At 47.2% G+C, this 26,637-nt stretch overlaps 11 protein-coding genes across 11 annotated transcripts; 3 read left to right on the forward strand and 8 right to left on the reverse strand.

The window, feature by feature from the left end:
- Positions 1-152: 152 nt before the first annotated feature.
- N7481_002772 (FAD-dependent oxidoreductase) lies at positions 153-1,480 on the forward strand (the record flags this gene model as incomplete). Its single annotated transcript, XM_057261991.1, has 2 exons — positions 153-680; positions 746-1,480. 2 exons carry the CDS (start codon positions 153-155, stop codon positions 1,478-1,480), a joined length of 1,263 nt encoding a protein of 420 aa, XP_057126923.1.
- Positions 1,481-2,689: 1,209 nt separating this feature from the next.
- Positions 2,690-3,530, reverse strand: N7481_002773 (uncharacterized protein; the record flags this gene model as incomplete). Its single annotated transcript, XM_057261992.1, has 4 exons — positions 2,690-2,798; positions 2,854-2,971; positions 3,045-3,408; positions 3,477-3,530. The coding sequence occupies 4 exons, from the start codon at positions 3,528-3,530 to the stop codon at positions 2,690-2,692; spliced, it is 645 nt and encodes a 214-aa protein (XP_057126924.1).
- Positions 3,531-5,586: 2,056 nt separating this feature from the next.
- N7481_002774 (uncharacterized protein) lies at positions 5,587-7,221 on the reverse strand (the record flags this gene model as incomplete). Its single annotated transcript, XM_057261993.1, has 1 exon — positions 5,587-7,221. The coding sequence occupies one exon, from the start codon at positions 7,219-7,221 to the stop codon at positions 5,587-5,589; it is 1,635 nt and encodes a 544-aa protein (XP_057126925.1).
- A 1,030-nt stretch (positions 7,222-8,251) lies between these two features.
- N7481_002775 (alpha/beta fold hydrolase) lies at positions 8,252-8,959 on the reverse strand (the record flags this gene model as incomplete). The annotated part of the gene is made up of 2 exons (XM_057261994.1): positions 8,252-8,631; positions 8,665-8,959. The coding sequence occupies 2 exons, from the start codon at positions 8,957-8,959 to the stop codon at positions 8,252-8,254; spliced, it is 675 nt and encodes a 224-aa protein (XP_057126926.1).
- A 788-nt stretch (positions 8,960-9,747) lies between these two features.
- N7481_002776 (uncharacterized protein) lies at positions 9,748-10,797 on the reverse strand (the record flags this gene model as incomplete). Its single annotated transcript, XM_057261995.1, has 2 exons — positions 9,748-10,598; positions 10,683-10,797. 2 exons carry the CDS (start codon positions 10,795-10,797, stop codon positions 9,748-9,750), a joined length of 966 nt encoding a protein of 321 aa, XP_057126927.1.
- Positions 10,798-11,752: 955 nt separating this feature from the next.
- N7481_002777 (uncharacterized protein) lies at positions 11,753-12,936 on the reverse strand (the record flags this gene model as incomplete). Its single annotated transcript, XM_057261996.1, has 3 exons — positions 11,753-11,870; positions 11,967-12,765; positions 12,915-12,936. 3 exons carry the CDS (start codon positions 12,934-12,936, stop codon positions 11,753-11,755), a joined length of 939 nt encoding a protein of 312 aa, XP_057126928.1.
- Positions 12,937-13,708: 772 nt separating this feature from the next.
- Positions 13,709-14,882, forward strand: sonA (putative nuclear pore complex protein (SonA); the record flags this gene model as incomplete). The annotated part of the gene is made up of 2 exons (XM_057261997.1): positions 13,709-13,978; positions 14,049-14,882. The coding sequence occupies 2 exons, from the start codon at positions 13,709-13,711 to the stop codon at positions 14,880-14,882; spliced, it is 1,104 nt and encodes a 367-aa protein (XP_057126929.1).
- Positions 14,883-16,066: 1,184 nt separating this feature from the next.
- On the forward strand, positions 16,067-18,952 carry N7481_002779 (IQ calmodulin-binding motif domain protein; the record flags this gene model as incomplete). The annotated part of the gene is made up of 1 exon (XM_057261998.1): positions 16,067-18,952. One exon carries the CDS (start codon positions 16,067-16,069, stop codon positions 18,950-18,952), a length of 2,886 nt encoding a protein of 961 aa, XP_057126930.1.
- Positions 18,953-19,492: 540 nt separating this feature from the next.
- cia1 (iron-sulfur cluster assembly protein CIA1) lies at positions 19,493-22,127 on the reverse strand (the record flags this gene model as incomplete). The annotated part of the gene is made up of 4 exons (XM_057261999.1): positions 19,493-20,112; positions 20,165-20,725; positions 21,550-21,918; positions 21,986-22,127. 4 exons carry the CDS (start codon positions 22,125-22,127, stop codon positions 19,493-19,495), a joined length of 1,692 nt encoding a protein of 563 aa, XP_057126931.1.
- A 1,437-nt stretch (positions 22,128-23,564) lies between these two features.
- Positions 23,565-24,563, reverse strand: N7481_002781 (uncharacterized protein; the record flags this gene model as incomplete). Its single annotated transcript, XM_057262000.1, has 3 exons — positions 23,565-23,903; positions 23,966-24,356; positions 24,514-24,563. The coding sequence occupies 3 exons, from the start codon at positions 24,561-24,563 to the stop codon at positions 23,565-23,567; spliced, it is 780 nt and encodes a 259-aa protein (XP_057126932.1).
- A 616-nt stretch (positions 24,564-25,179) lies between these two features.
- N7481_002782 (class II aldolase/adducin family protein) lies at positions 25,180-26,088 on the reverse strand (the record flags this gene model as incomplete). Its single annotated transcript, XM_057262001.1, has 1 exon — positions 25,180-26,088. The coding sequence occupies one exon, from the start codon at positions 26,086-26,088 to the stop codon at positions 25,180-25,182; it is 909 nt and encodes a 302-aa protein (XP_057126933.1).
- Positions 26,089-26,637: the final 549 nt, after the last annotated feature.

The raw sequence follows: 26,637 nt of genomic DNA on the forward strand, positions 1-26,637 counted from the left end.
AGAAGGGGTAAAGCTGGAGCTGGAATTATACAAATTTCCGTTGCCACATATAGAACATCGCGTTTATATAAAGCCGATTGATTCGAAGTGTACATTTTCTCTATTCTCTTTTATTCCCATCCATTGCTCATCTTATTCAGATACATCCCACCATGCATCCGCCACCCTCTATCGCAATAATCGGTGCCGGACCGAGTGGTCTTCTCTTCGCCCGTCTCCTTGAGGTGAATGGACTCAAGGACTACGTTGTTTACGAGCGTGATGAATCGTCCATCCCAGGCCCGTGGCAGCAAGGCGGCTCCCTGGATCTTCATGGCCCGTCAGGTCAGCAGGCACTCAAGGAAGCGGGTTTGTTCGAGGAATTCAATGCGGTCTACGCACGCTGGGATGCCTCGCGGGTGCACATACTTAGGTCCTCTGGAGAGACAGTAGGGCGCTTTGGTGAGGGCCGTGATGCGCCCGAGATCGATCGCCTGCAGCTACGTCAACTTCTACTTAGCTCTATACCCGCGCACAAGATCCGGTGGGGTCACGGTGTGCGCTCTATTGATGGGAGGAAGACCAACAGTCCCGACGATGTTGGTAATGGCTGCGTTATTCATTTTTCTAATGGCAACTCGGCCACTGGGTTCAAGCTTATTGTTGGAGCTGACGGGGGTTGGAGCAAAGTCCGTCCCTTGGTAAGTCAAATAAGCCCACAGAATCAATAGGAATTCTGATCCTAACTGATGATCGCAATATGCAGATCTCAACAGCCCAGCCAGTGTATTCCGGAAAAATGTACATAGAAGGCACGATCTCGCACAGCAACGCGAGCTACAAAGCAGCCCACGAGTTGGCCGGCCCGGGAATGATGATGGCGATGGGTCCAAACAAGAGCTTGGCATTGCAGCAAGGGGCTGATGGCACGTATAGAATGTACTTTGGTGTCGTCGTTCCTGAAGACTTTTACCAACACCGCAATAGCAGTGCTACGGAAAAGTCCGAAGCTGTACGACAGTTGATGCTATCTTCGGAGAAATTCTACGCAAACTGGGCACCGCAACTCAAAGCTATCGCTGCAAATGCAGAAGGTCCCTTCCGTGCCTGGAGTTTGCACTACCTGAGACCAGAAGAAGTCGGTTGGAAACGCGATGCAGCTCCAGGTGTGACGCTACTCGGAGATGCAGCGCATCTTTCAACACCTTTTGTGGGCGAAGGAGTGAATTGCGCCATGTACGATGCTGTGCTGCTGTTTAAACGTCTCCGTGAGCTCTTTGGCAAGCATCCGGATATTGCAAGCGTCCAGGAAGCAAGCTTGGAAGAGGCCCTGTCTTCGTATGAAGAGGAAATGTTTGAGCGCGGTCGGGACTTGATCCGGCGCAGCGCGGAGAGTGAAGAAGTGCTTTTCAGTGATAATGCAGTGGAGAACGTTTTCGGGTTCGTGGATGGAGAACATGAGGAACTGCTTTATGATGTAAAGGCCTCTGGTGGCAAATAGACCCTTCAAGTAGCAGCTCATTAGTATCAATTCAATCCGTTTGGTACCTGTCAGAATTTTTGTTCTTCCTGGGCAACCCAAGAACCCCAGGCTCTCTACAGTGCATCTATTGCGAGAAGCGAAGAGAAGTTGGGACGGATTGAGGACCCAAGTTTGCTCTGTTTGCATTGAACCTTCCAGTCTGCCAAGCGCCTCAGTTCTACGGCAGACTCATGTACCTTTCATAAAGGTATCACGTAAAACTCGTTATTGTTACATTGTAGTTACAGAACGGGTTATTTAGTTACGCGCTGATATTATTAAACATCTCAGATCATGTGACTAGGGTTTGAAAGAGCATCTTATACGCTTCCGACGTAGAAGGCGATAACGATCGCTACTGTAACAAGACAACTAACTAAGAGATCTACAGTCAAGATGGCCCGGTAAATGAAAGCAAAAATCGTTCATTTTATCCCTCATCTATATTCTGGTACCTCATTAAGTCTTTCCCTGCCAGAATGTCTAAAGGTAATTTTTGCATATCAGTTCAGACACTTCAGGTGAAGAGCTGAAGAAGGGGCGCCCCACTAGAGCGACGAGCCGCCTAGGACGGGGCGCTAGGTGGCCAGTGACGTACAATATCTGTTGTATGGTTTTTTTTTTTTTTGATTTGTTGGGCTTTGGGTTACTCAAGAATGCTATAAAGAAGTGCATGAATTAAACAGACACCTTGGGCTTACTACCAATCACTAGGATTCCATAAGTCATATATCTCGAATTTTAGATATTTTCTGGCTTGAGCAGAGACCCAATGAAAATGCTTTTCTTAATCGTCAATTTGATCAATATCGTCTCCCTGTTTCCACGGTCACATCCTCTCGGACAATAATGCCATCATGTGTGGTTCCATTATGACCCACCAAAACTTCCTCGTCACTCTTATTGTCATTGCGGGTGATATATGACTGCGTTTGTCCCTCCTGTGTCATGCTAAACAAACTGTTGTCTTTCATCAGGTTTCGCATGCGGAAACGCGATGAATGATCCGATCCAGGTTGCTGGTTATACCTGTCATTCGAGCTTTCCGGTTTTGACCTATGTACGATGACACGATAGAGGGGTCGGACTGTAGGAATACCGACACAGATGAGGGTGACAGCTAACTCGACAGCCGACCAAACAATGAGACCAATGGTAGCCTCTAATTAAGAGAGAAGCAAATCACAATTAGCATTTTGGGATCAGTTTTACCAGCGGACAGGATTGCTTACCGGTGTAATTGCTACTGTTCATGCCCATAATATCAACCGATCGGATAATTCCGCAGGCACAGGCTCTGTAAATAGAGATTAGTCAATATCCTCGCAATCGGTCATTCCAAGACAACACACATGAAGCCTAAGCTCAGACTTATTGCAATGGACATCTTCTCCTTAAATTTCATGTTCAAATTCCAAATGAAAATCCATGGAAGAAGAGCAAGATAGAAGTCCACAACAGCACACCAAACTAGAAAAAAATAACATTGTTTGTCAGCCAATATACCATTACCCATTTATATAAGCAAAATAGGGGGACTTACTCCCAAGCGCAAGTGCGAAAGGCGTGACAGATAGCAAAGTGCGGCCTGGCACGCGCGGATCGTAGATGGACTCAGCTGGGAATCGTTGAAGCCAGAATGTAATACTTGTCGTTACCGAGATCGCAGCCAAAGTCATCATGCAAAACCATATAGAAATTCGATGCCATTGCCTCACCACAATGCGAAGTAGGAAAAGACCGAGTGAAATCTTCGCAATCGCCATTCCGATCACAGCAAATGTCTGGCCGATCATCTCATAGTACACAGCTTTAGCAGCCGAGTCAATCTGTAAGTTTGTTATGGGCTGCCCGAATCCATAGATCGCTGAGATAGTCATGAATATCGTGTATATCAACAAAAAAACCTATAAACTATTCAGTACTGTATTATCCGGTTACCTGTTATCGAATGTCACGACGAGACATAGCATACCCAGGCCAAGTTGAAAACATGATCGTCTACCCCGACTGCTTTGACAACAAACATTCTTGTATACAGTCTGAGGATAACCAGAATCAAAGAGAGGAATGTCATCAGCCACATTACCGCAATGGAACGAGGTCCTTTGCCGCCCATCATTTTGGATTGTATCGCCAGGCAAAAGTCCTCAAGTAACTGGATTGAAAGGGAAAGGTCAGACTCTCTTGGAGGTTGCTGCCACAAAATTCATGCTGTTGCACCATCCGAATATAAGTACAGGATATTGTTGTTCTGATATCCTTGATTGAAGAAAAAAAATATTGCAAGAGCTTGAATCACAGATTGTGATGGGTCGACGACATAAGTACATTTAAGGATATTAACGATGAAACAGGCAACGGCCACCGAAAGCGAATGATTGGACCGAAACAAAAAGAACACGAGGATCGGCCTTAACCCGCATGAAAACGTACTTTTGTGAGGGCCAATACATTGGTGTAGGAAATCGTTGCCTGAATTCGATGTCATTCATATCCAAATCCAGAGTACCATAATGCCTCACTTTGTGCTCAGATCAACTTTACTACTTAAGCTATGCTTAATTAAAGAGTTGGAAGAGTTTAATTTTAGGACACATCATTTTCAGGGTGAGGGGCCCACGCTGGAATTTTGGTTTCTGAGGCGTAAATATGTAGCACAATGTCGTCGATCAATGTCTGTGCAGTCGACATATCAACTGTCAACTAAAGTCTCGTGGGCAACCCTCGTGTTCTCCCGGCTCGCTTGGTCACAATTTCCGCTCCTTCTCGTTGGCTCGGGTGGCCCGCTGTCACTAATGCACGAGGAGGCTAGCGCCACTTGCGGTACTTTGTCATCAGGATGTTAGGGCCATCATGAATCTAGGCCGTAGAAAAAAAAAGGTAGCCCCTGAGCATTGTTGCTAGTGAAGGTTTTACGGGGTACTTTGGACACATATCAGGAATAATGTCGCTGAATGTTGACGACACCAATAGGAAGCCGTACCGACACCTGCATTCTAATGTAAGCGACTCCACAAGGAGGAGCTATATTCAAGTTTATTGCATGTTTTCGAGGCTGTCAAGTTCCCCCAGGGCCCCTCTCAACAAATGGAGGCTCCGTGCTCGGAGTTTCTTGGTTTCAACCCGATCTGAGATACTCTCACCACATAGCTAGTTTTAATATCGAATGTCGTAAATACAGGTTGCTTGGATGCGCGTCTTTGACGGTATTGCGACTGATATTTGAAATTTTATCTTGATTCCCCTTTGCAACATAGTGACCAAAGTCACAAGAATTGGATCAGATAGGTCGAATTTGATAGCAGGTTTTCTTTTCATGTCTATATCTGACATATCTTCAGGGTGAACAGACCTATGGCAAATGTTTCATCTTAAGCGGGGAAATTAGTCCTTATAGATATGAGCGATGTATGCCACTGCTTCAGAATAGGTTCTGCAGATGATACCCAATTCTGTTCCTGCAATACATGTACGCAGTAGTGGTTATGAGGATTTCAAGTTCGTGGACTTCAAGTTGCTTGGAGATAACTAGACACGAAAACATTTGCCGTTTCACAACAGTGATCTTCGCTATTTTGTTATTTCGGTCAAGTAATTAACTTTTCAAAGACCAGACAGGATCCTTCCAGTGATATGGTAGTTTCGAGAACACGATTTGGTGTCAACCTTTGGCCTTGTTAGGACCATGAAATGGGTACAATTCTGGTTGCTCTGGTGTTGTTTTCGGGAACGCTCATTATTTTGGGGGAAAGGGATGATGGCGGTGGGGATTTGGCTAACCAGAAGGGCAAAAACGGGGGAATTCACGTCGTGCTGGAAGCTGGGTTTTTCAATTTGATTCCTAATCTATGTTAATCTCAGAGCTCGACCTTGGTAGTTCCGACAACGTGGCATCGAGGTGAAAAAGTCTCATTGCAATAGAACATGCGAGCATATGAGAACTATTACATCGCAAATTTGACTTGTGTGAAGAAAGAAATCTTTATTAATCCTCCATCTTTTTCATTATTTGCGAACTCCTGCAAGGTCAAGTTGAGTTGACCAATATTGATGTATTACTATTCCCTATCCGAGGTCCAACTTCAAAGTTGAAACTGCAAATGACATATAACCTTGATTGGCTGTGGTAGCTTGATATAAAAGTCCCCAACATGAACCCAGTCTTTTTGAGGGTCTTCGGATACTCGTCCGAGCAATTCATCAACGCAACTTGCCTTCACCTTATCGTTCCGTAAACGCATTGTCAAAGTGGAGAAACTCGTCTCAGGGAATGACTGTAGCTCCACTCGATCTTCAGGGCATCGATAGATATCTGTCAAGAGAGCAACGCAGTCACCATCCGCTATGATAGCAACAATAGTCACCTCTACCGCCTTTCCACGTATTGGAGTATATATTTCATCGATCGTCTTAGTATATTCCTCCTTAGGATAGTCCGTTGAAGAAATGAGCGTATAATGTGCGGGGAACCAGACATTTCTTTGGATCTTAAAGTCCAGCCCCAAACCATAGAAGTCAATGACCCCTTGAAGACGAGCTGTTTGCTCACTGCCCAAGGTCAGGTTCACTGACGTTGGATATTTCCTGCGAATTGCCATGGGGGTCTCGATTCGGTTGGCATGAATGAATCCAACTTGCTTTTGATCGAGAACATTGATAAACCCTTCCGCCCCGGACTTTCGTTTTAGCAAGATCGTTATGTAAAACGGCATACCTGCGACATTTCCAATTTGTGTCTCTCCAAGTTTTGATATCGGAGTGTCTCCATGGACAATGAAGGTGTTGGAATCGTCGTCCTTGTAGCAAATCACAAACTGGTCGCCAGTCACAGTCACGCAGACTGAGAGATTTTGATCATTCAATGGTTTTCCATGATAGAACCAGCGGATGGGTTCATTTTTTCGCTTTTTTGCCGCGGTTCCAGTCACGCCATTTCGAAGCAATATAGTATCGTTCTTCCTACCGGTAACATCGGTTCCCCGCTTGTTTGAAAGTATCACGGAGAAGACAACACCGGGATGTAGGTTTCGCAGGTCTAGAGCGGTTGACCAAGACTGCGGATGTTGAGCATCTTGAAGATAGAATGGCTGACTGACGTATTTGTCCTCGGCTTGGAATTGAAGTGAATCAAGTGGAGTTTCGTCCTCGAGTCGTGTGAAAATGAATGGCTTGGCTGCGACCGAGACAGCCCGAATCGTGGGTATAGTTGGAAGATAGGGAAGGCGATTTTTGTGCTTCTGATAGGTTTTATGTACGGACTTTTTGATCTGATCGAGCGTGCCCATGGTGACAAATTCTGCCTGATCGGGGCCATAAGTCTGTGGAACTCTTTGTGTCACCAAAGCCAGCATCAGGCTTGCAAAGAGACAGGATATTGTGTAGTCGTTTACCCAGGTACCTCCCCTAGATTTACTGGATAGAATGTCAAAGCACATCGTGCTGTGATTGTCATTGTTGATGTTATTTTGATAGACATCGACATTGTATCGGAAAGTACGAGTAAAAAGGTGAAGTACAGGAGGGCAGTTCGGGTAATCCTCGGGGATGATGAGTTCGCCGATCAGAGGAAGATGTGACAGCGCACCATCATTCGGGAACATGACAAAATTCCATTTGGCTTTGTTTGCTGTCTCCTTCAAAACAGTCCTGAGAGAATGGAAATCGGTATTAACATCTCCGATCTCCTTGTGGACACGGAGCAGGCTGCGCATCGCCATTTTGGAGAGTGGAGTCTTCACTAGCCTTGCCGGTAGAGCAACACATGCGATGTTCTTGTTTTCGATCTTGAAAGTAATGGCCGCAGCAGTATTTCTTCGATGCTTGTCCGAGTCATAATCAGCATTTTATAAACAATAAAGTAAGAATCTGACTCATACTCGGTTTATGGTGAGTCTATGCGCGGCGTCCCGAAACGGAATAGGCTGTTCCTGTTCGAATAAGGCGGCCACCCTTTTGAATCGAAAATGCTATGGAAATTGTTTTTTTTTTAAATCGCCGATGGTGGCACCATAGATTTAGTGCATAATCTTTGCTATCTTCCCCGAGAGAGTATTTCGCCGTAATATTTGTAGAAGATTCGCTTTCCGCGAGCAGCAAAAGGTCAAAGTTTTCAGTTGCAACGAACCCCGAGTATTGACTAGACGCAAGGCACATGTCTCTGGTCAGCGAACATCACTGACCACGTGTAGTCTCAAATCCAATATTTGTGTCAGACTTGAATACAAAAGACGAGCGCAGGTGGGGTTTTGGTTTACGTTCAAATCGGGGGTAGAAAAATGTTAAATTAGTGAGTGCGTCAAAGTGAGTTTCGAAGGACAAATTTTGGGATAGAAGGGTACAGTCTTTGGGATCGGTGATATGTCCTCGGGAAGAGAAGAAATAGGAAGCTCATAATTGGATATAGGCTAGTCGTTGTCTTCGCGTGACGTTGTTCGCATAAACGACAGAGACGTTAAGTTTTGGCTACCGGTATCAAAGATTGTAAACCTAGCGATATGCGTATCACCATTAAGGAGCGTCTTTATATCATCCTCCGCATTGAATGAAGATCTTGGCCTAAACATAGCGGCTCGTATATTACAGGACGAGTCGGTGCTACGCTGGCCCGGTAGAATGCTTGGTTGAGTTGATACGGCGATTACAAATTACTGGAGTAAGGAGTGACCATGTCACAACATCAGAAAGAATGTTGAGCAGCCAAAGAAAAAAAAAAGAAAACCAATATCCTCCTGGCTTCTCAATTCACACTCAAGACTTGATGAAATCTAGTAAATCTTTGTTCACTTCATCAACGCTGACGTTGTGAATTGCGTGAGAGCCCCCGGGATAAATCTGAAGCTTCCCTTGGGGCGGAAGCTTTGCCAACTTCAAACCAGCTGCGCCAATGGGCACAATCTGGTCGTCATCGCCATGAAGAACAAGAACGGGAATATCGATGCTTTTGAGGTCCTTGGTGAAGTCCGTTTCCGAAAAGTCTTTGATGGAATCGTACGCGGCCCTGAAGCTCGTTCTCATACCCTGTTCCCACCAGCTTCGAATTTGACCCTTACTCTTCGCCGCGTTAGGTCGATTAAATCCAAAGAACGGCCCGGTTTGAACGTCCAGAAATAATTGAGGCACGGTTCTTGCTCATCGCCTCTCTGAAGGAATCGAAGACAGACTTTTCGGTTCCCCCGGGTTGGCTGAGCTCTTTAACATGAGAGGTGGCACCGCTCCAACAAGGACAGCTTTCTTTACTCGACTTGTGCCGTGCTTTCCGAGAAAGCGAGTAACTTCGCCTCCGCCATGTGAATTTCCGACTATCATAGCATTCTTGATGTCAAGATGCTTGTAAAGCTCTTCGAGGTCATCCACGAATATCTCCATGTTATGTTCGGTCCAATTTTGCGTTGAACGTCCATGGCCACGCTGGTCGTGGGCAATCACGCGGTAGCCATGGCTAACCAGGAAATCCATTTGGCTCTCCCAGTTATCAGTGCTAAGAGGTCATCCGTGTGAGAAAGTGACTACTCCTTTTGGGTTGCCCCAGTCCTTATAGAAGAGTTCGGCACCATCTCGAAGTTTCAAATAGGGCATGTTGGTTACTCAAGGTTTCTCAGGAGAAAAATTGAAATTGAAGAGATGAAAAATAATTCGTCCGCCAATTGTTAAACCATCTTCCTTTAATTCAATTAAGTCTATGAGAAATTTGTATTATGTCAGTCATGTTTATTACGACATCATTGAGCCCGGCATAACCATATTTTCCTAAAACGAGGCAGATAATTAGATTAATCCGTTAATATGTGAATCATTCGGCAGAATCTATACTGCCTCTACAAGATGAAAGCATCACGACGAGTCAATGGCTGTTGGACATCAAATTTGCCGGAAAGATTGTTGAGCCGCGACCGCGACGCGACATGCTCCACCACATTGTATCGCTATCTATGCCTCGGCTCGCTCGCAAGTAGCTTCAGAAGAGATTAAATTGATTAAATTCCTGTCAACGCGAAAAAGAAAATTTGCTTGGCATTACGCAATGCAATTGATCAAATTGATTAAATTGAACCTTGAAAGTGAGCATAATTTGGTTGTCTGTGGCCTGCGTTACAGCCCTGACGTCATATTTCGAAATTTTGACCAAATTTATTAGTATTAAATTGCACAAAAAACATATGTTCAGTTCGTTTACATATCTATTCTTTCTTAATTACACTGCGATACAAAATGCAAAAGGTTTATCATAGGGGCTGGGTAACCGATCAGAGATTGACTTTACTGAGTTCGGTTTCAGTCCAGTCCCATAACTCCTTCCCCATTTTCTCACTCCGAACATACTTGTTATGCGGTTTGTGAATGCCCACAGGGACATAGTAGGCTCCATTGACCAGTTCCTCTTTCTTGGCACCCGCCGCTGCCCATAACTCATTATAGGCCCCCTCGGCGACTGAGGACCCGAAAAAGTTCAACGTCTTGGAGCCAAGGGCAACAATAGAAGAACGCTGGCTAATAGCGCCGTACAGATCGGTCAAAATAATACCAGGATGAACGGATACCGAGGTGATCGATGGATGGCGCCGACTGAGTTCTGCTGCGAACAGAATGTTGGCTGCCTTTGAAGCGCCATATCGGGCGGACGTATCCACCTTCTTGAGCTTTTCTTGGTTAAGTATCGTATCGAAGCAAGGAGCGTAATTGTGCCCGACTGAGGCAAGCGACACAACACGGACATCTGAATTGGGTTCCTCTGCCGTCTTCAGCAATGCTGGTAGCAAAAGCTTGGTCAACAGAAAGTGGCCGGTGTGGTTGGTTCCGAGTTGGATTTCGTGGCCCAATTCGGTTTCTCCGGGGGGCAGAGCCATGACTCCAGCATTGAGGACGAGGATATCAAGTCTATCTGACTGGGAATTGAACTGTTCGGCCGCATTCTGGACCGAATCGCAAGATGCCAGATCTAACGGGAGCCAGATTATTTCGACATCAGTGGATACTGAAGATTTGATGGACTTAATTGCCTCTGTAGCTTTTGATTCCGATCGTGCGCCCAGAAAAATCTTGCTTGGCTTATGTTTTGAAAGTTGTAGGATTGTTTCTTTGCCGAGGCCAGCGTTGCCTGGAGCCAGTTAGGATTTTTGTTCGCAGATTCTCTGCTTTTCGATGATCCAAAGCATATTGAAGGGCTTCAACCTCAACGTACCGCCTGTTACTAGCGCGACCTTCCCAGATAAGTCATGAATATCCTTTTCGGGGTTGAAACTGACACCACCGAGATAGTTGAACGGGTTAGCGAATGCCGCAACAAAGCTCGCCATACTTGGGGTTTTTTTTTGACAAGGAGGCCCGATTCTGCCCTCTTCTAGACTGGGTAATGAGTAGCGGCCGCATAGTGTGGGAGTGGCATTGCTCATATACCTTTGTTCGGACCAATTAACTCCCCGATGATCGCCAGTTTAAAGTGGAGCAAACTCAAATTTGAATGCTTACCTCTTTCACGTGCAGCGAGCAATTTGAGTATCCGCAGAATCACCTGTCCTGGCGATCCTTGAAATAATAATGACAAGATCTAAACCTAATAATTGGTCACGTAGTCTATCTAAATGATATACAGATCCGGCGTTCGAATTACCACTTGGATTTGTGCATCACCGGTTGTCTCAAGTCAAATTCTTGTGTTGCATGTTCGGTTAAAGACGTCCAAAATTAAAGGTTAGGCTGTGTTACGGCGCTCAGTAAGCGCAGGGTGGTCAGTAGTTGGGTATTTTACAGTGGCGCCACAAAGCTTCCAAGCCATTCCTGACAAGCTTAGTCTCCGCCTTCCCAATGGCAGACTAGTAGCTACCCAGGATGGAATCGATTGGACAACCTATTACATCTTGGGTAGCTACTGGTCTGCCATTAGGAGGAGGTCCGAAATGATTGGCAATAGGGGGGTTTCAGACTATTGCAACACCACTTTAAAATACCCCTACATAAGACTACTGACCACCTGCGCTTACGGAGCGCCGTACTGCGTCACAATGGTAACGCACAAACTAGCAAGATACCAAGCCCGTGATACTAGAGCCAAGTGTATAGGTGGATTATTTACGCAGATAACACCATAGAATGGACTAAACCATAAATTCATTTTCGTAGCTAATTGAAGCTATCCCCGAACACACAGTCGATAAGCCAGAACCACAAGCTAGACTTCAACTCCTTCTCAAGCTTCATGGCTGAAAGTATCCTTGGAAGCTAATACACAAAACCCTCGGCATATTATTCATACTATTGCATAAAGTCCTCCATGCTGAACTTGTCGTTGAGTTTCTTGTCTGATAGGATGACATTACCAGCATCAATGTTCCCTTCTTGAAGGATGCGAACAATTCCGGGCTTTTCGAGACTTGCGGGATGAAAAGCTGATTATCACCCATTACCATACCCCCTTTGAATTCTTGGTAAACGACATCACAATCCCGCGTCGAGTCAACCGCCTCACATTGGCCGAAGTTGAGAAGACATAATCCAATGGCACGATGCTGAGCGTTCGGACGATTCTATGCGCGCTACCGATTTCTTTAAGGCCCAGGTGCCAAGTACGAACTCCACATCGTCACCATTTGTGGCAGCACCCCAGTGCATGATTGCATATGTCTTACCCATTTCCTGGGCTAGGACAAGGGTATCCATGCCAAGTCCCTTCATAGAATTGAGATAGAGCGGGAACTTTCTGAGCGGGGCTGGGTTATCCTGATTAAATGAACAATTGGCTTTGCCCAAATAGACTCGGGCAAGGCAGTGCTTGTTCTCCTGGTTACTGAGAAGGTATTCGACATCAGGCTTACTACACCCCCAATTCCTTTCACCAGCATAGAAATGAGTGAGGAGCGCTCTTCGTACGACCTTTGGCAACGGAAGAATCCGTTCCATGGTGATGATATCCCCGCGTGTGCGATATCCCTGGGGTATTACTGGCAAGATGTAATCCCAGAACCATTTGTTTTGAATTTTAGGAACAAAACTATTGGGCTTGGGAACTTGGACTATGCTAAGAGTGGGAATCTTGTACAGTTCAAATGCGGCCGAAACATCGCGGTGGGTTTTGTACTCGCGTTTGAGATTCGATGATAGTAATTCGTTGCCTGGATTTTCCTTTTTGAAGACATGGGTATGTCCAACAACCTCAAAGATAGCGCCTTGTAGGCCACTGCCGATTTGATTGACCTCTTGTCGGTCAGGATAAAAAGGCGCAGTCTGGGAGCGGTCGTTGAAAGAGGAGGCCGTTGAAACGACAGACTCTAAATTGAGACATCGCTTGAGAATGAAACGCTAACCAGTGAAATTGACACTTCCACTGCGTATGGCACACTATCTATGCCTATTAGATATAAAGAGGCTATCAAGCTCCCATACCTGTGAGTATACATAAATAAAGGAATACGCTTACCTCCGAGTGTTGGTTTGACCATATCTTGACACGTTCTATCTAGTGGGACGATAATCGATGATGTTTATATTCTAGAGTAATACGTTGTCAGTAAAAATCTGGCAGTTGTTCAGTATACTAAGAATTTATTTCGGCTAGATTCTGAACAATATAATCCTGATCGCTGGTTAGGGGCAGATGCACAGCAGATAGAAAAGACGATGTTACATTTTGGGGTTAGGACTCGTATTTACATTAAAAAAAATGTAAGACTTTTTGTCTCATGTATTTTGCAAGCTTTGACTGACGGAAACGAAATTCCAGATTGCATTGAGTAAAATTTATAAACTTGTCCCACAACTGCTGCGGGAGTTTCATATTCGCCTGGTAGATCTGGCCAATGGATTAGAGATACGAAACTACTTTTTTAACAAAGTGGTCAATGAGCATGTCTATTTCGAGGAACTTCTTGATTCATCGCTTTAGAATTTAAATTAAGTGAAAAAATCAAAAAGAAAAAAAAACAAGTTATTCTTGACCAAAAAGTAGTGTTTTTAGTTGGCGGTTGTAAACAGAAGGCGGTCTGCACATTCTGCCGGGCATCGCGCTTGAGATTCGCCGGCTTCAACCAGCTTCACGAATTACTTTTTCCAGCTCTCTCCAAACACTCCCATCCTCCTTCACCCACACGTCTTTTCACCCTTCGCTGGGGTTTCGTCAAAGTGTGAGCCACGCTACAGCTCATCACACTTTCTCTCCCATTCCGATCCTCGCACCTCGCTCACCTTTCAAACAAATCACAGCGCGCCCTTGTGATGTCGACTCTCTTTGGCGGCGGCGCCAGCGCTGCGTCCGCGTCCGCCGGTGCGGCGAATACGACAGGTGACATCTCAAAAGATGTGACTCTCAACCAACCTCCCGAGGACGGCATCTCTGATATGGCTTTCTCGCCCGCCTCCGATCACTTGGCTGTTGCATCGTGGGATAAGAAGGTCCGCATCTACGAGATTAACGAACAAGGCATGAGTGAGGGAAAAGCTCTGTTCGAGCACGAGGCCCCTGTCTTGAGCTGCTGCTGGTCTCCGGTAAGTTTTCCCTTGTCTATATGCTCTGCCCCCGCCCGAGCTGCTAAACTAACGGGCTGTACTTTTCTAGGATGGATCGAAGGTCGTCGGTGCTGGTGCCGACAAGGCTGCCCGCATGCTTGACCTAGGCGCCGGAGCTACGACCCCCGTACAGGTCGCCGCGCACGATGCGCCCATTCGAAGCGTCCACATGATTCCCAACCCGTCCGTCGGCGGATCTCCGCTTCTCGTGACCGGCTCGTGGGATAAAACAGTCAAATACTGGGATCTGCGACAGTCGAACCCGATCGCACAGATTGAATGCCAGGACCGCGTGTACACAATGGACGTTAAGAACAAGTTGCTAGTCATTGGTACCGCGGATCGATACATCAACATCGTCAACCTCGATAACCCAACCAAATTCTACAAGACCATGCAATCCCCCCTCAAGTGGCAGACGCGGGTAGTCAGCTGCTTCGCCGACGCGAGCGGTTTCGCCGTCGGCAGTATCGAGGGCCGCTGTGCGATTCAGTACGTGGAGGAGAAGGATTCTGCTTCCAACTTCTCGTTCAAGTGTCACCGTGAAACCCCGCCCGCCAACCGGGATATCTGCAACATTTACTCCGTGAACTCGATCAACTTTCACCCTGTACACGGAACATTTAGCACTGCCGGTAGTGACGGCACGTTCCACTTCTGGGATAAGGATGCTAAGCACCGGCTCAAGGGGTACCCGTCTGTCCAGGGTCCGATTTCCAGCACTGCTTTCAGCCGCAATGGCAATATCTTTGCCTATGCTGTTAGCTACGATTGGAGTAAGGGATACTCGGCCAATACTCCGCAGACTACAAACAAGGTGATGCTGCACCCTGTGGGGCCGGATGAGATGAAGCCTCGACCTGGTGGAGCTCGCAAGCGTTGATTGAAATGACAGTGCAAATGTTGGGGAAGGGAGGAATTTGGCTGGGCGTTTCGCTTTCTCCAGAGCGTCCTGGGGCCGTTGGCGCTATGAGCATGTAATGAACCTTTTTTATCACACCGGCGTGTATTTTACTTTTAAAAGAGAATTTCAAATGGGATCTTTCAGCCTGGTATATCGTGATTAAAATGTAAAATGTAAAATGTAAAGTGTAAATATACGGCCGGTGGTCAGCTGTCAGCACCAGTGGATATGATTGTCAGGGATGAGATGAGAGGAAATGATGAGATCATGACGATCAAACAGGTGATCTGAAACAGCCAAGCATGTGCTACATACTAGTACTTAGTACAGTACATATATTTATTTCGTAAGTGCTAGTACATATTCCCCATAATAAGCACGCGTGGCTGTCTGACTAATTGCATCTGCAACCTTTGGGGAAGCCGAACTATAGAAACACGAGGATCAACTAGACAGCAGCACCTAGGTAAGAGTAACTAGAATATGGTATTCCCGTTAGCTTGAATAAATTTAGATTAGATACTAGTATAATATAATACATTCTTACAAACCTTCGAGTATCTTACTTATACATTGTTATACTTCCTAATCTGCTCGACATCAGCTTAGCTAAGCATTGTTGACGTCTTCTGCTGCATGCGGTGGGATTCCATCTGCTACAACGGGGAACTCTGCTTGACTGCTTGACTGTTTTCGTGCTGGCGAGTTCGAGTCCGGTCAACTTGCTTTCTTTCTATCCCTTGTTTCTCCTGCATTTCCCTGATTTAATCTCTCCTTTTTCTCCTTCACTCTGAAACACTGCACAGATCCCTCCGCAACCCCGGCCGGACACGAGCACGAGCACAACCACAGCCACGAGCATACTCCTTCCCCCCCAGTTTCAGGCGTCCATACTCCTCCTCCTTTCAAGATCTTGAACATTCATACGAGTATAAGATCTCCACTACGACACTGAATCTATTCCTACGCACAACTGCGCCTCTGCGATTCTGACTATCCCCTTGTTTCCCTAATCGCTTATCAGTCCGAACTGTTGCCCCTCAGCCTAGGAGGCCAACCCTACCTACCACCAGCAAAGCACAGCACCGCAGTTTCGCCCCGAGCTACACTACTCACTTTGTCCGAGATGCGTCGCAACTCGGATATCGAAATCCAACTCCCCGATGCGGGTCCAACCCCCCCTCTCTCCAGAAACGGTCAGCGAGCCAGACGTGGAAATGCTTTCCGACGAACCCGCGGCACCACCATTAACACTCCCACCACACATCGCCGCACGCTTCTACCGCCGCAGCAGTAAAGTCCGTCGCGGCTCAACCGCCTCCTCGCGCCGCAGCTCCATTTCATCCATCCACTCCGCCTCATCGAACGGCTCCACAAGCGCCGACAATATCGCCCAACACCTCCGCCGAACCACCATCATAGAAACCCGCAAGGCGCGACTGGCCGATCGTGCCCTACATGCAGAGAAGGTGAGATTGCGCGCCGCGCTTTCAAAGGCGGCTACCCGGAACTTGCATATCGAAGAACGAGCGCTGGCTGCCCAGCAAGCCCGGGAACGCCTCCTTGCAGACATTGCGGCTAAGTGCGAGGACCAGGTTAAACGGGCGAAGAAGAAAGCTGAAGATCAGCGGGATAAACAGGCCGCCGAGTACGCTCGGATTCGTCTGGAAATGGCAGAGAAATTGGCTGAGGCGGAGAAGAGACGCACGGCTTATCAGCAGACTCATCGTCGTCAGCGTACGAGTAGTTTGCCTGTCACGGAAGAGAAGAAGATGTCGCGTGTGGTGACCAAGTCGCTGACGCGAGATGCGGCGGCGAGGAAGATCCAGCGTGTTTGGAGGACCCATCATGCCAAGGCTGTAATGCAGGAGTTTAAGGCGTTGAAGTTGTCTGTGGAACAGGTGCGGGAAATGTCTTTTGAGAAGGTGGGCGCATTTCTTTCAAACCGGGATGTTTTGGATACCATGACCAAGGTTCTTCGACTATGCGGGCTGCAGGATATGGAAGGTGGAGCGATGGGGGAGCGTGGTGCGGTGCGCACGTTCCTCAGTAGCTATCTGATTGTCACGCATCCGGCCGAGGTTTTGAGTGGTGATGGTGAACAGGAGCAGGATCTCATTTCCAAGGCTCGGGAGCTCCTCGTGGCCTTTGATCAGGTCACTGCGCTGCTTTCGTCTGGTTGCTGTTCGCCGACAGTGATCACCGCCGATCTCCAAATATTAAGCGAGTCGCATAATGTGTTTTTCTCGGCTTTCCATGCCTGGAAGTCGCATGATTCAACCGTCTTGATTGAGATTATGCTCGCGCAGTTTGTTGAATTGGAGCTCATCTGGCAGACCGTCAAAGACGATCAAGCTGGAGGCGTTGCGGAAGATTATCGACAGGGTATCCGACAGAACCAGATTCTCCTTCTAGCCCGACTCAAGCGACTCACGGGATCCGATCGTGCCATGGAAATGATCCGGGTTTCGCTCAAGAAGGCAAAGCGAGAGAAGAGGCGGTCTTCCTCCAAGCAAGCTATCCCTCGATCCGCCGAAGTGGCGGAAGCTTCGTCAACGGATGTTTTGTCTGAAAACATCACATCTCCCATAAGTGAATCATTCAACAATATTGATTCCACGGTTCTTCACGAACTCGAGAAGCAGCGAACATCGCCGCACGAGCGGTTTACCAAGATCCTCACAGCTCTGCCTGATAACCGAGAGCTAGTTCATGAACTGCTTTTAAATAAAGAGTTTAAGATTGAGGAAAATTCATACACAGGTCCTCGAGAAAGAATTATGGAACATATGTGTGAGCAAATGAGGCAGGATGTCGAAGCAGGACATGGCACCGGCTGGACTGTTGCCATGGCCACTGTCATTCAGGACCGACTGTTGCGCTCATTGCGACCCGGCAACTCCCTTTACGTACTCATCAGCGAAGTGCTGGATCCAAAATTGGTTGAAAGCCAGTGCAAAGCGGGAAGCTTCTCTTATGAGAACTTTTTCGATTTCATGAACAATATCTTGCCCCGTCTATGCGCTCCATACCGTGATCCCGCAGTTAAAGCTTTTGCCGAAGACACCTCAGGAGACGCTATTGACAAGCTGGCTCGACTGATGGGAATCATCGATCTACTTTCGCTAGATCATACGAACTTCATGATACAAGTTGCAGCACCTCAACTGATCCAAGAAGCACCGGGTTACGAGCAGCGAACCTTTGAGAAGGGCATTACCGATGGCTCAATCAGTCTAGGCAAAACACGCCGCTTCTGGCGAACCAATCGCAAGATGATTATCGATGAAATGAAGAAACGAGATCCGGAGAGTATCCACGGCGAGCCTCAACCATCCGCATCACGAGTCTACGCCTACGGTCTCGCAGATCTGGTCCTGAGTAACGCCGTTGTCTCTGAGGATCTAATTCCCGAGACATTGGTACTTGATCAGCAGCGCCTGGAGCGATTACACGCCAAAGCATTCCAACTCGTTGCGACGGCGTCGATCTTGCTGACGGCCAAGAATTTGTTGAAAAGAGATGCTCGCTCGCATTGGAAGGCCGAGGCTGACCGTATCATGTCTCTGGACTTTAATGAAATAAGTGCCGAGCGTGTCCAGTCCATTTTGGAATCCACACACCCAATGCCACCGAATGCCAGCGCACAACTTTCTTCGACGATTCGTCGGGTCCTGGCTCCTGTTGCTAAGGCCGCCGTTACCGCTGCCCCGCAGGTCGTGCAAATCAATCCGGATCTCGCTCGACTCGCTGAGAATGGGGTTGGAAACGGAAATGCACCATCAGCGCCTAGCTTCTCAGACCCCGTCGCAAAGTTAATGCTCTCACGCCTACGGAGCCACGTCCTCTCCCGTCTCAGTGCATCCAGTGCCTCGGAGCGAGTCCGGGCAACGACAACAGCTAGCCAGAGTCTCGCGGGTGCCGGTATGCCTGAGTTTGTGAATGAGGTGGGCAAACTGGTTGATGAGCTTGAGAAGGTTCGGGAGGTGGATTGGCTCTGTCATGGAGCTGTTTATGAACGTGTATATGAAGAAGGCGTTTCGCAGTAATGGGCCCGGCGTGGCGTTTAGCTTGGTTTGGATTTTGCATCCATCCATCTATCATACATATAGGTTGTTTTTCTAATGGGATCGGGGGGCGTTCTTTGAAGTTTTTCAAGTTTAGTTTTTTTAAGTGAATATGCTGGAATGGGATGATCGGGCAGATTGGCAGGTATTGCGCCATTTTGTATAGGCAATAGGCGTTTAGATGATCAGATCAGATCGGTTTTTAACTGAGGTTCTGCAATTCAATTTATTCATGCGCGGTAATAAGGATGATTATATCAAGCACTCAATTAATGTTTACTTTTATTTGTATTTTATATTGTAGTTGGAATGTAGTTAGACAGGCAGTACTAGTACTAGTACTATGTTCCAAGGTTGGTGAGTGTCTGCCAGTGCGTTCAGAGACAACCTGAACTCCGCAACATTCATTTTTATACCAGATCTTGCCAGTGGAGAGTGCAAGCGGCCTTAATTCGATCCAGTTCTCTAAGTCATGACATGATATATGCATCCCATCCCATCCATCTCATTTACAGAATCCATTTACCGCTGGAAACTCCACACCTTGACACTCCCATCATCCGCAGTCGTAACGAGCACTTCCTCCTCACTAGTACCAGTAGCAGTACTCTCAGAACCCCGATCCGCCCTCTTCGCCCAAGCCGCATGATTAATCTCATAAATCCCATGCGCCCCATCCACAACTGCAACAATCGACCACTCCGTCCGCAAAGACGAAGACGGAGCGGCGTCATCAGTCGTATCCATAGCATCAGCATCAGCACCAGCACCAGCATCAGAGGTATTAGGCCCAGCCTCCACGAATCGCTCTTCATAAAGCACAATCCGCCCATCAGCACCAACAGACGAAATAATTCCCGTCCGCCGACTCCAAGCAACAGCATAAATAGCCAACTCATGCGCATGAGGAAGCAAAGCATCTTCCTCCCAATTCTCGTCCGTGCCCGTCGGCCGAATGATACTCGGAATTCCCGTCGCGGCAGAAGACAGCGCCGCCGCACTGGCACTTTCTTTCGGAACTCGGCGCCAAATTCGCGCTGTGCGGTCGTCGGAGCAGGTGACTAGTCTTGGACCGGAGAGGGCAACTTGTTCACGCCATTGGCGTTGCAGCTCTGCAGAAGCTGCTGTAGAAGCTGCTGCTGCTGCAGGCGAAGCAGGAGCAGTATCAACACCCTCCCAATCCAAAAACCAAACCGTCCCCCCCATGGCCCTTGATACAAGCAACCTGACCCCAATCATCAAGATCCTCCCTCCAAAGCCGAATCGTATCATCGTATCCCGCAGACGCAAGACACTCTTCAACAGGGTGCCAAGAAACGCATTTCACATCACCACCATGTTCCTGCATCACGGCGACAGTTTCGAAATTGTTATCGCCGTCATCGAGATCTTCCCAGATCCAGATTGATTTGTCTCGTGCGCAGGTTGCGAGTAACATTCCTGAGGGAGACCAGGAGACGGATTTTACTTCGGAATCGTGGCCGTCTAGGAGGACGGCGAAGCGCCATTCTTCATCTTCGGCGTCAGCGTCGGCGTCGACTAAACCGTCATCTGTAAGGTTGGTGTGGTCTTCGGTGGTGTTGGTGCCGTAATTATCCCATCGTCTCCAGATACCGACTGTTGCGTCGAAGGAGCCCGTGGCGAGAACGCTTTCGCCGGATATGTGTGGTTTCCAGGCAGCCGTGCGGACGCTGCGTTTGTGGCCTCCGGTTATTGTGGAGAGGAGCTTGAAGTTTGTGAGGGAGTAGATTCGGACTGTTTTGTCGGAGCTGCATGTTGCGACGATTGGGAGGGTGGGGTGTGGGGATGTGAGCCACGTTCGTTCGAGGGAGGGGGGGTGTTAGGTCTGAGAGGAAAGTGAGGTGTGAATTGGGGGTTGGTTGCGCCATGGTGGGAATGGCTGTGTGGGGAGGGTGGAAGTGAGGGTGAGTGTGAGTGGTGAGGGTGAGGGGTGAAGGTGGTGGTCGTGCGGAGGAAAGTGGGTGGAGGGGAAATTTTGGCCGCAATTAGCTTCTTACTAGAAGGGGTGTCAATAGTAGCACAATAGTAGCAATAAAGTAGCAAGACAGTAGTATCGGATAATGGGGGGTTTAATTTATGGACTAAGTTTAAAATTTAGTACTAGCACTAACTACTATTATTTTAGATTGAAAATATTCTTGTTCTGTTATACTGTACTGTACTGCAGTAAAATAGAAAAAGGCACGTGGTGGTTAGGTAAGCAACGCAAGAACATGCAGATATACTAGGATACTACTAGTAGTCGATAACTATATATGCTCCTACTACTCGAGCTGTCACTAGTAGCTGCTGGATACGCTGCCAGTGCGTAAAAAGAGAAATGTCGCATCAAATGAACTAGGAGGATTTAAACGCGCTCGACTTCGGCTACACCATGTACTAACTAGTAGTAGCGTTCTAAGGAACTGTAATTCCTTTAGTTAATCAGTGATCTAATCTCCTTACAGAGCGCACTGTCTTAGCGGTAGTGTGATATTATCAAATTTTCAATGGTGGTATATACTTCAGGCATTGTTCAAAATAACTAGCTGTTCAGCTCAAGACTACTAGTACGATACCGATGGTACCGAGGCATGCACTTAATAATGAAATTTTTGCCCGAGTCTTGTTCAAAGAAAGCCATTTTGACAGTAGAATAGCCGTCTCTGTTTCATCCATGTTATCCGAAGTCAACGGATCTTTCGCGATGGCGAATGAGCGCCGATGAAGCTCGTCATTGGTCGAGACCATGAAAAAAAGGGTGTAGGGAATGATGGCAAATGATGATACAGTAGCCGCTGCGAAGACTTGCTTGGCAAACCCCTGATCAGCAAGGTATGAAGCGGTGCTGAACACAGTTCCTCCTATGATGGCCAACGCTGGGCCGACGTGGTGTCCTCGAAAGTATATCTCCTGCCACTGTCGATTCAGGTGCGGCACGCTGCTCGCTGGGACATCCATAGCGGGGACAAAGAAGTCACTAGCGGCTTTTGATCCTGGGTTGGGGGGGTTGACCCAGAAGAATTGTCGGGAAGGTCAAATAGTTGATGGTTGTGTTCATGCTGTAAAATATAGAGCTCAGAACGACTCCGGCAATGCCACACAACAGAGTCGCCTTGGCGGGACCAATGTCCGAGTCGTTTAAGAAGACCGCCATATTTGATAGAGTGCGATTTGTGGAAGCGGCGATAAGGGTGAGATAAATAGCGTAGACAAATATCAAATCTGAAGCTTCGAGTCCACCTCGGGGATCGGGATATAGACGTTGGACAATGTTCTGCGACCTTCCAGAGATTTCAGAGATTTCTACGCCCTAATCAAGTAGAGAGAAAAGGCCTCGTGAGACATGAGACTTCATTCAGAAACGGCTTATATAAAACTTAGTTCGGGTCACTTACATGGAACTTTCAGCGAAGCAGGCCCACCTTGCGCCGGAGATGATGTAAGTTGGTTCTTTTATGTGCTCTTCATAGGCCTAGCGAGAATTAATACAGGTGATATGACAAGCAAAAGCGACAACGTGTATCTATTTGGACTTCTATGTATCGCAGGTGGCAGGGTAACGCCAAAAGGAAACTATGACGGCATCGGGGAAACAACGGGAAAGCCTCATTTCCCAAAGCCCGCCAAAACCCGACCCAAAGCCCCCAAAGCCCGCTACGGTATTTGGTTTTAGGCGTTTCTGAATCTGCTGGCTAGTTTGTTGACATTGTTGACAAGGAATGAATTTTATTTGTCAACAAAGGTAATCTACGGCTCTACGTAGTAACGTGTTTTACCTATGACTCGGCCACCCTAGAACACCATGTTAAAAGCGATACATGAAAACTCGATATCTCCACAATCATACTTTTTTTCAGGCTATATTCTATCACATGCTTTTATTTCAAGATAGAGATCAGGATTTTTTATTTTAAAATAATTTTATCGACTGTTTTATTGGCTTACCAGTTAATACATTGTAATTTATGTAGTTTATCTAAAATAGGTATATTTCGCTACATATATATATATGTAAGCTATTTCCAGTATGTTTTTATGACAAGAACATATCTAAGTTTATAGAACTTCAATATTGAGCTTCTAAATATCATGGTTGTTGAGATATCGAATTGTAATTTATCGTTTTTAATATGGTGTTCCAGGGTGGCCGAGTCGTAGGTAAAACACGTTAGTAGTTCCCGGTCATCCTAAATACCAAAAACCCATAACTATTAAGTGCCTATTACTTTAAGGTGATTGTATATTAACAGCGAAAAGGTATTTCGAACTCAGTTCGAAGTAGAATGGTGTTTCTCGGTCCGAGAAATAGTATTCATGGTTAGCTAAACTGAAATCTCAGATTATATGATTGTTGACACCTCAAGTACGCCGAATGAATACCAGGCAACGTGTATCAGCGGTTCGACCAAACTAATAAGCTTAGATAAAATAGGAGGAATCAGATGAAGCAGGAACTAGGTACAGAATGGTTGTGCCGGGGTCGATCGAGGTATCAAGGCAACAAGGTAGCAACTAACTAAAGTTCGTTACAATATTCAAGACAGCGTATATAACTACATGTGTCAAATAACAGACCCAATCTTTCGAGCACTTATCCAAGATAGCCGAGAAGATATTCATCAAACCAGTTAATAGCCTGCAAAAACGCCTGTTCTTTGGCATATCTCTGCTCCTGAATGCTCAGATCGCAACGAACTGCAAATCCATGAGTAGTACCCGAGTACAGACACAGCTGGTACGGGAACTTGGGAGTCTTATTAAAGAGAATTTCCTCCGATTTGTGGCGCTTTGAGATGGTGAATATATCGTCATCCTCAGCGGCAGCGATAGAGAGAGGCCCTGTGATGTTTTCCAACTCCACTTCCTCCATAAATGCAGGGTGAGCAATGAAGCCCACCGCTATCCCAGAGCTGAAGTGACGAGCAACGTACTGCAAAATTGGATGGTCGGTCATCTTTGACGTGAATAATAAGGTTGGAGAGAGGTACTGACCTTAGCTCCAAGGCAAATCCCTATAGCACCTAGCTTAACAACGCCATGCTGACTGTTGAGATACAAAATGGCCTCCTTCACAACTGCATCGACAATCTCTGGTGTGTGAGGGGAGCTCCCGTCAGAACCCTTCATGATCCATTTCTTGACATCAAAGTCAGTAGGTCGATTTATAGGGACGGGATCACCGAGGAAAATGTCGGGAACTAGACAGAGATAGCCATGAGCGGCATACTGGTCGGCAAGGAGCTTGGCGTTGTGCCAAATGCCCATGATGTCTGGAATATACAACAATGCCGTCCCGAACTTCTTTTCCTGTCCGGCAGCGGGGGCCGCAAGATAAGCATTGATTCCACCTGATATCTTACTCATTGATCCGACAGGCTCTCCTCTGATGAAAACCGACACCAGTCAGCCCGTGACTCGAGTAGTTGCAGAGCAATGTAATGAGAGAGTAGCAAGATTGACAAGCCCTGATCATAGGGGGCTGGGAGACATTCAAGTAGGAATATTGAGAATAGAATAGACAGAACTCAAGCTCAACTTACTCGTGTTTGCATCCATAGGTGCAGCAGTGACTAGGAGGGTTGGAAGCCATTTTCAACCTACAGAGAAATATGTTCTTGCGGCGGTCGACGAATGCAGTTCGCTGTAGTAGTCTTGCTTTTCAGTTGAAAGTTACAACGGGCAAGTATTTTCACAATTCGAACTACATATTGGTAAACGGGGATACAACGGGTAGAATGCCCTGCTTGCAGAACCCTTGCGGACTGGGTATGGCTGCATCCCGGTGTCAGTTCCTCAGACGAACCTATCCGAGACAGTCTTTACTAGTACAGATCTCTCGGGCCCGTGTCGTAACATCAAAGCTATATACTCTTCTCTTCATTCCAAACCAGTGAAAAATTTTCACTAACAGAGGGTTACGACAATTTGTATTGTGCTGCCCAGGTTGTCAAAGGCAAGCAAGCTTGAAGCTTGCCGAGGCGTTAGTTGCACGTATTGGAAAATATCACTTCACTTGCATAAGCAAATATGAGTGATGCTCTAAAAGTTACTAGCCGGTGGCCAATATAGCCACAGCATGTTGTTACCATCAGCATAAGCAACTCCAGTACAGGACACAAAGATTTCAAACTACTTTCGATCATCACATCGTGCCGCGACAGGAAAGGACCAGCAATGACGTTGTCCTTGCAAGTTTGTAAAATCGACTATATGGAGTTCGAGTATAACTCGCACGCCTCCACCTCTTTACGCCATAGATCCCAAGGCCGTTGAACGGACCAAATCGTCGCTTCCGTAGCCGCAGCAGACTCTTGAGGGCTGAGATAATGAAGATGGATCCCCTCACCAGTAGTGGTGGCATTGACCTCAGCAGAGTCAATGTTACTTGCAGTGTGCGTTCTCGTGCCACTCCCGAAATAGGCGGCTTGCATCAACAGCGCTGTAGTTTGGATGGCGGCGTTCTTCTGAGTATAGACAGCCCGTAGCACTGCGCTCTCAATGCTAGGGGCTACAATTGTCATGCCATGACCGCGCATCAAGGTGACTGCATTACCACCATCAAAGCATTGAGCCAACGCCAAGCCCAAATGAGATAATTTGATGAGCATGTCTGGCACATCGCTAGGACGCAGATGCTCAATCACATCAAAGACAGGTGGCGCCGTGCTATCCGGGCCATTGCCGCTGAGCCTGTCGGTCCCAAGCCATGGTGCCATATGGTAACAGGCTTTCAAAGGCACTTGGGATATGGTAAAGGGTACCACGGCCTCCGAGTGGCTATGAACGACAGCTCCGACATGAGCGTGTCGCTTATATATCTCAGAATGAATCAAACGCTCAGCGTACCCCTTGGCGGCTCCCTGGTCGAGCGGTTCGGCGTCCTCAATTCTGTAGCTAACGAGGTCAACCACCGAGGAGATAGACGCAGGTGCAAGGTTCCGTGACATGACGAACACGTCGGGCTTGTAGGGGTGTCTGAAGGAGAGATGGCCGTATGCATCGAGGACGTTGTGGTAGTGCAGAATATGAGAGCCGTCCACAAATTTCCGATAGTATGCTTGCTCAAGCGCTGCTTTCTCAGCTGTCTGCTGTAGAGAGATTCCTGGGGACATCATGATATTCTCTTGCCGTGGACAGCCGTATATGATAGTTCCGCGAGAGAAAAGTCGGGGGTGGTTGATAACGGGCCTTGGTGAATGTATTTCGCGAATTTACCAACATGATATTTATCAAGAAGAGGTGTTTCCGCGCACTATAGCGGAATCCATGTAGAGCAGATGTGTCAGTGTATTCGGAACGTATCATACACGGTGGCAGGGCCGGTATATCGGGGTTAATGGTGCCAAAAATGGTCCATTACCGCCATCGGGCATAGCTGATCGCTGCAAATACTACCTTCACATGATTGTTGTCTTTGCGTCAATGCGGATGTTCATCATCTCCAAAGGCCGAAGTCCGAGGATTCCGGCTTTGCCCCGAGAAAGCGAATACAGGGGCTGTACCTACCGGTCAGGTCGGGAGGACGGCAAATCCGCGTATTCTGAGTTTTTTCTACTGGACATGATGAGGCACTGGCTCTGTCAAATGCAACTTCTGTCATAATTCGCCAAGTACTTTGCCTCTCGTTTTGTTTAGTTTTCTGCCCCCTGTTACTTATGCTCATA

The sequence above is a fragment of the Penicillium waksmanii genome, assembly GCF_028829765.1.
Source record: "Penicillium waksmanii strain IBT 27052 chromosome Unknown utg000002l:1.0-3326099.0:1.0-3328782.0, whole genome shotgun sequence".
Classification (NCBI taxonomy): Eukaryota; Fungi; Ascomycota; class Eurotiomycetes; order Eurotiales; family Aspergillaceae; genus Penicillium; species Penicillium waksmanii.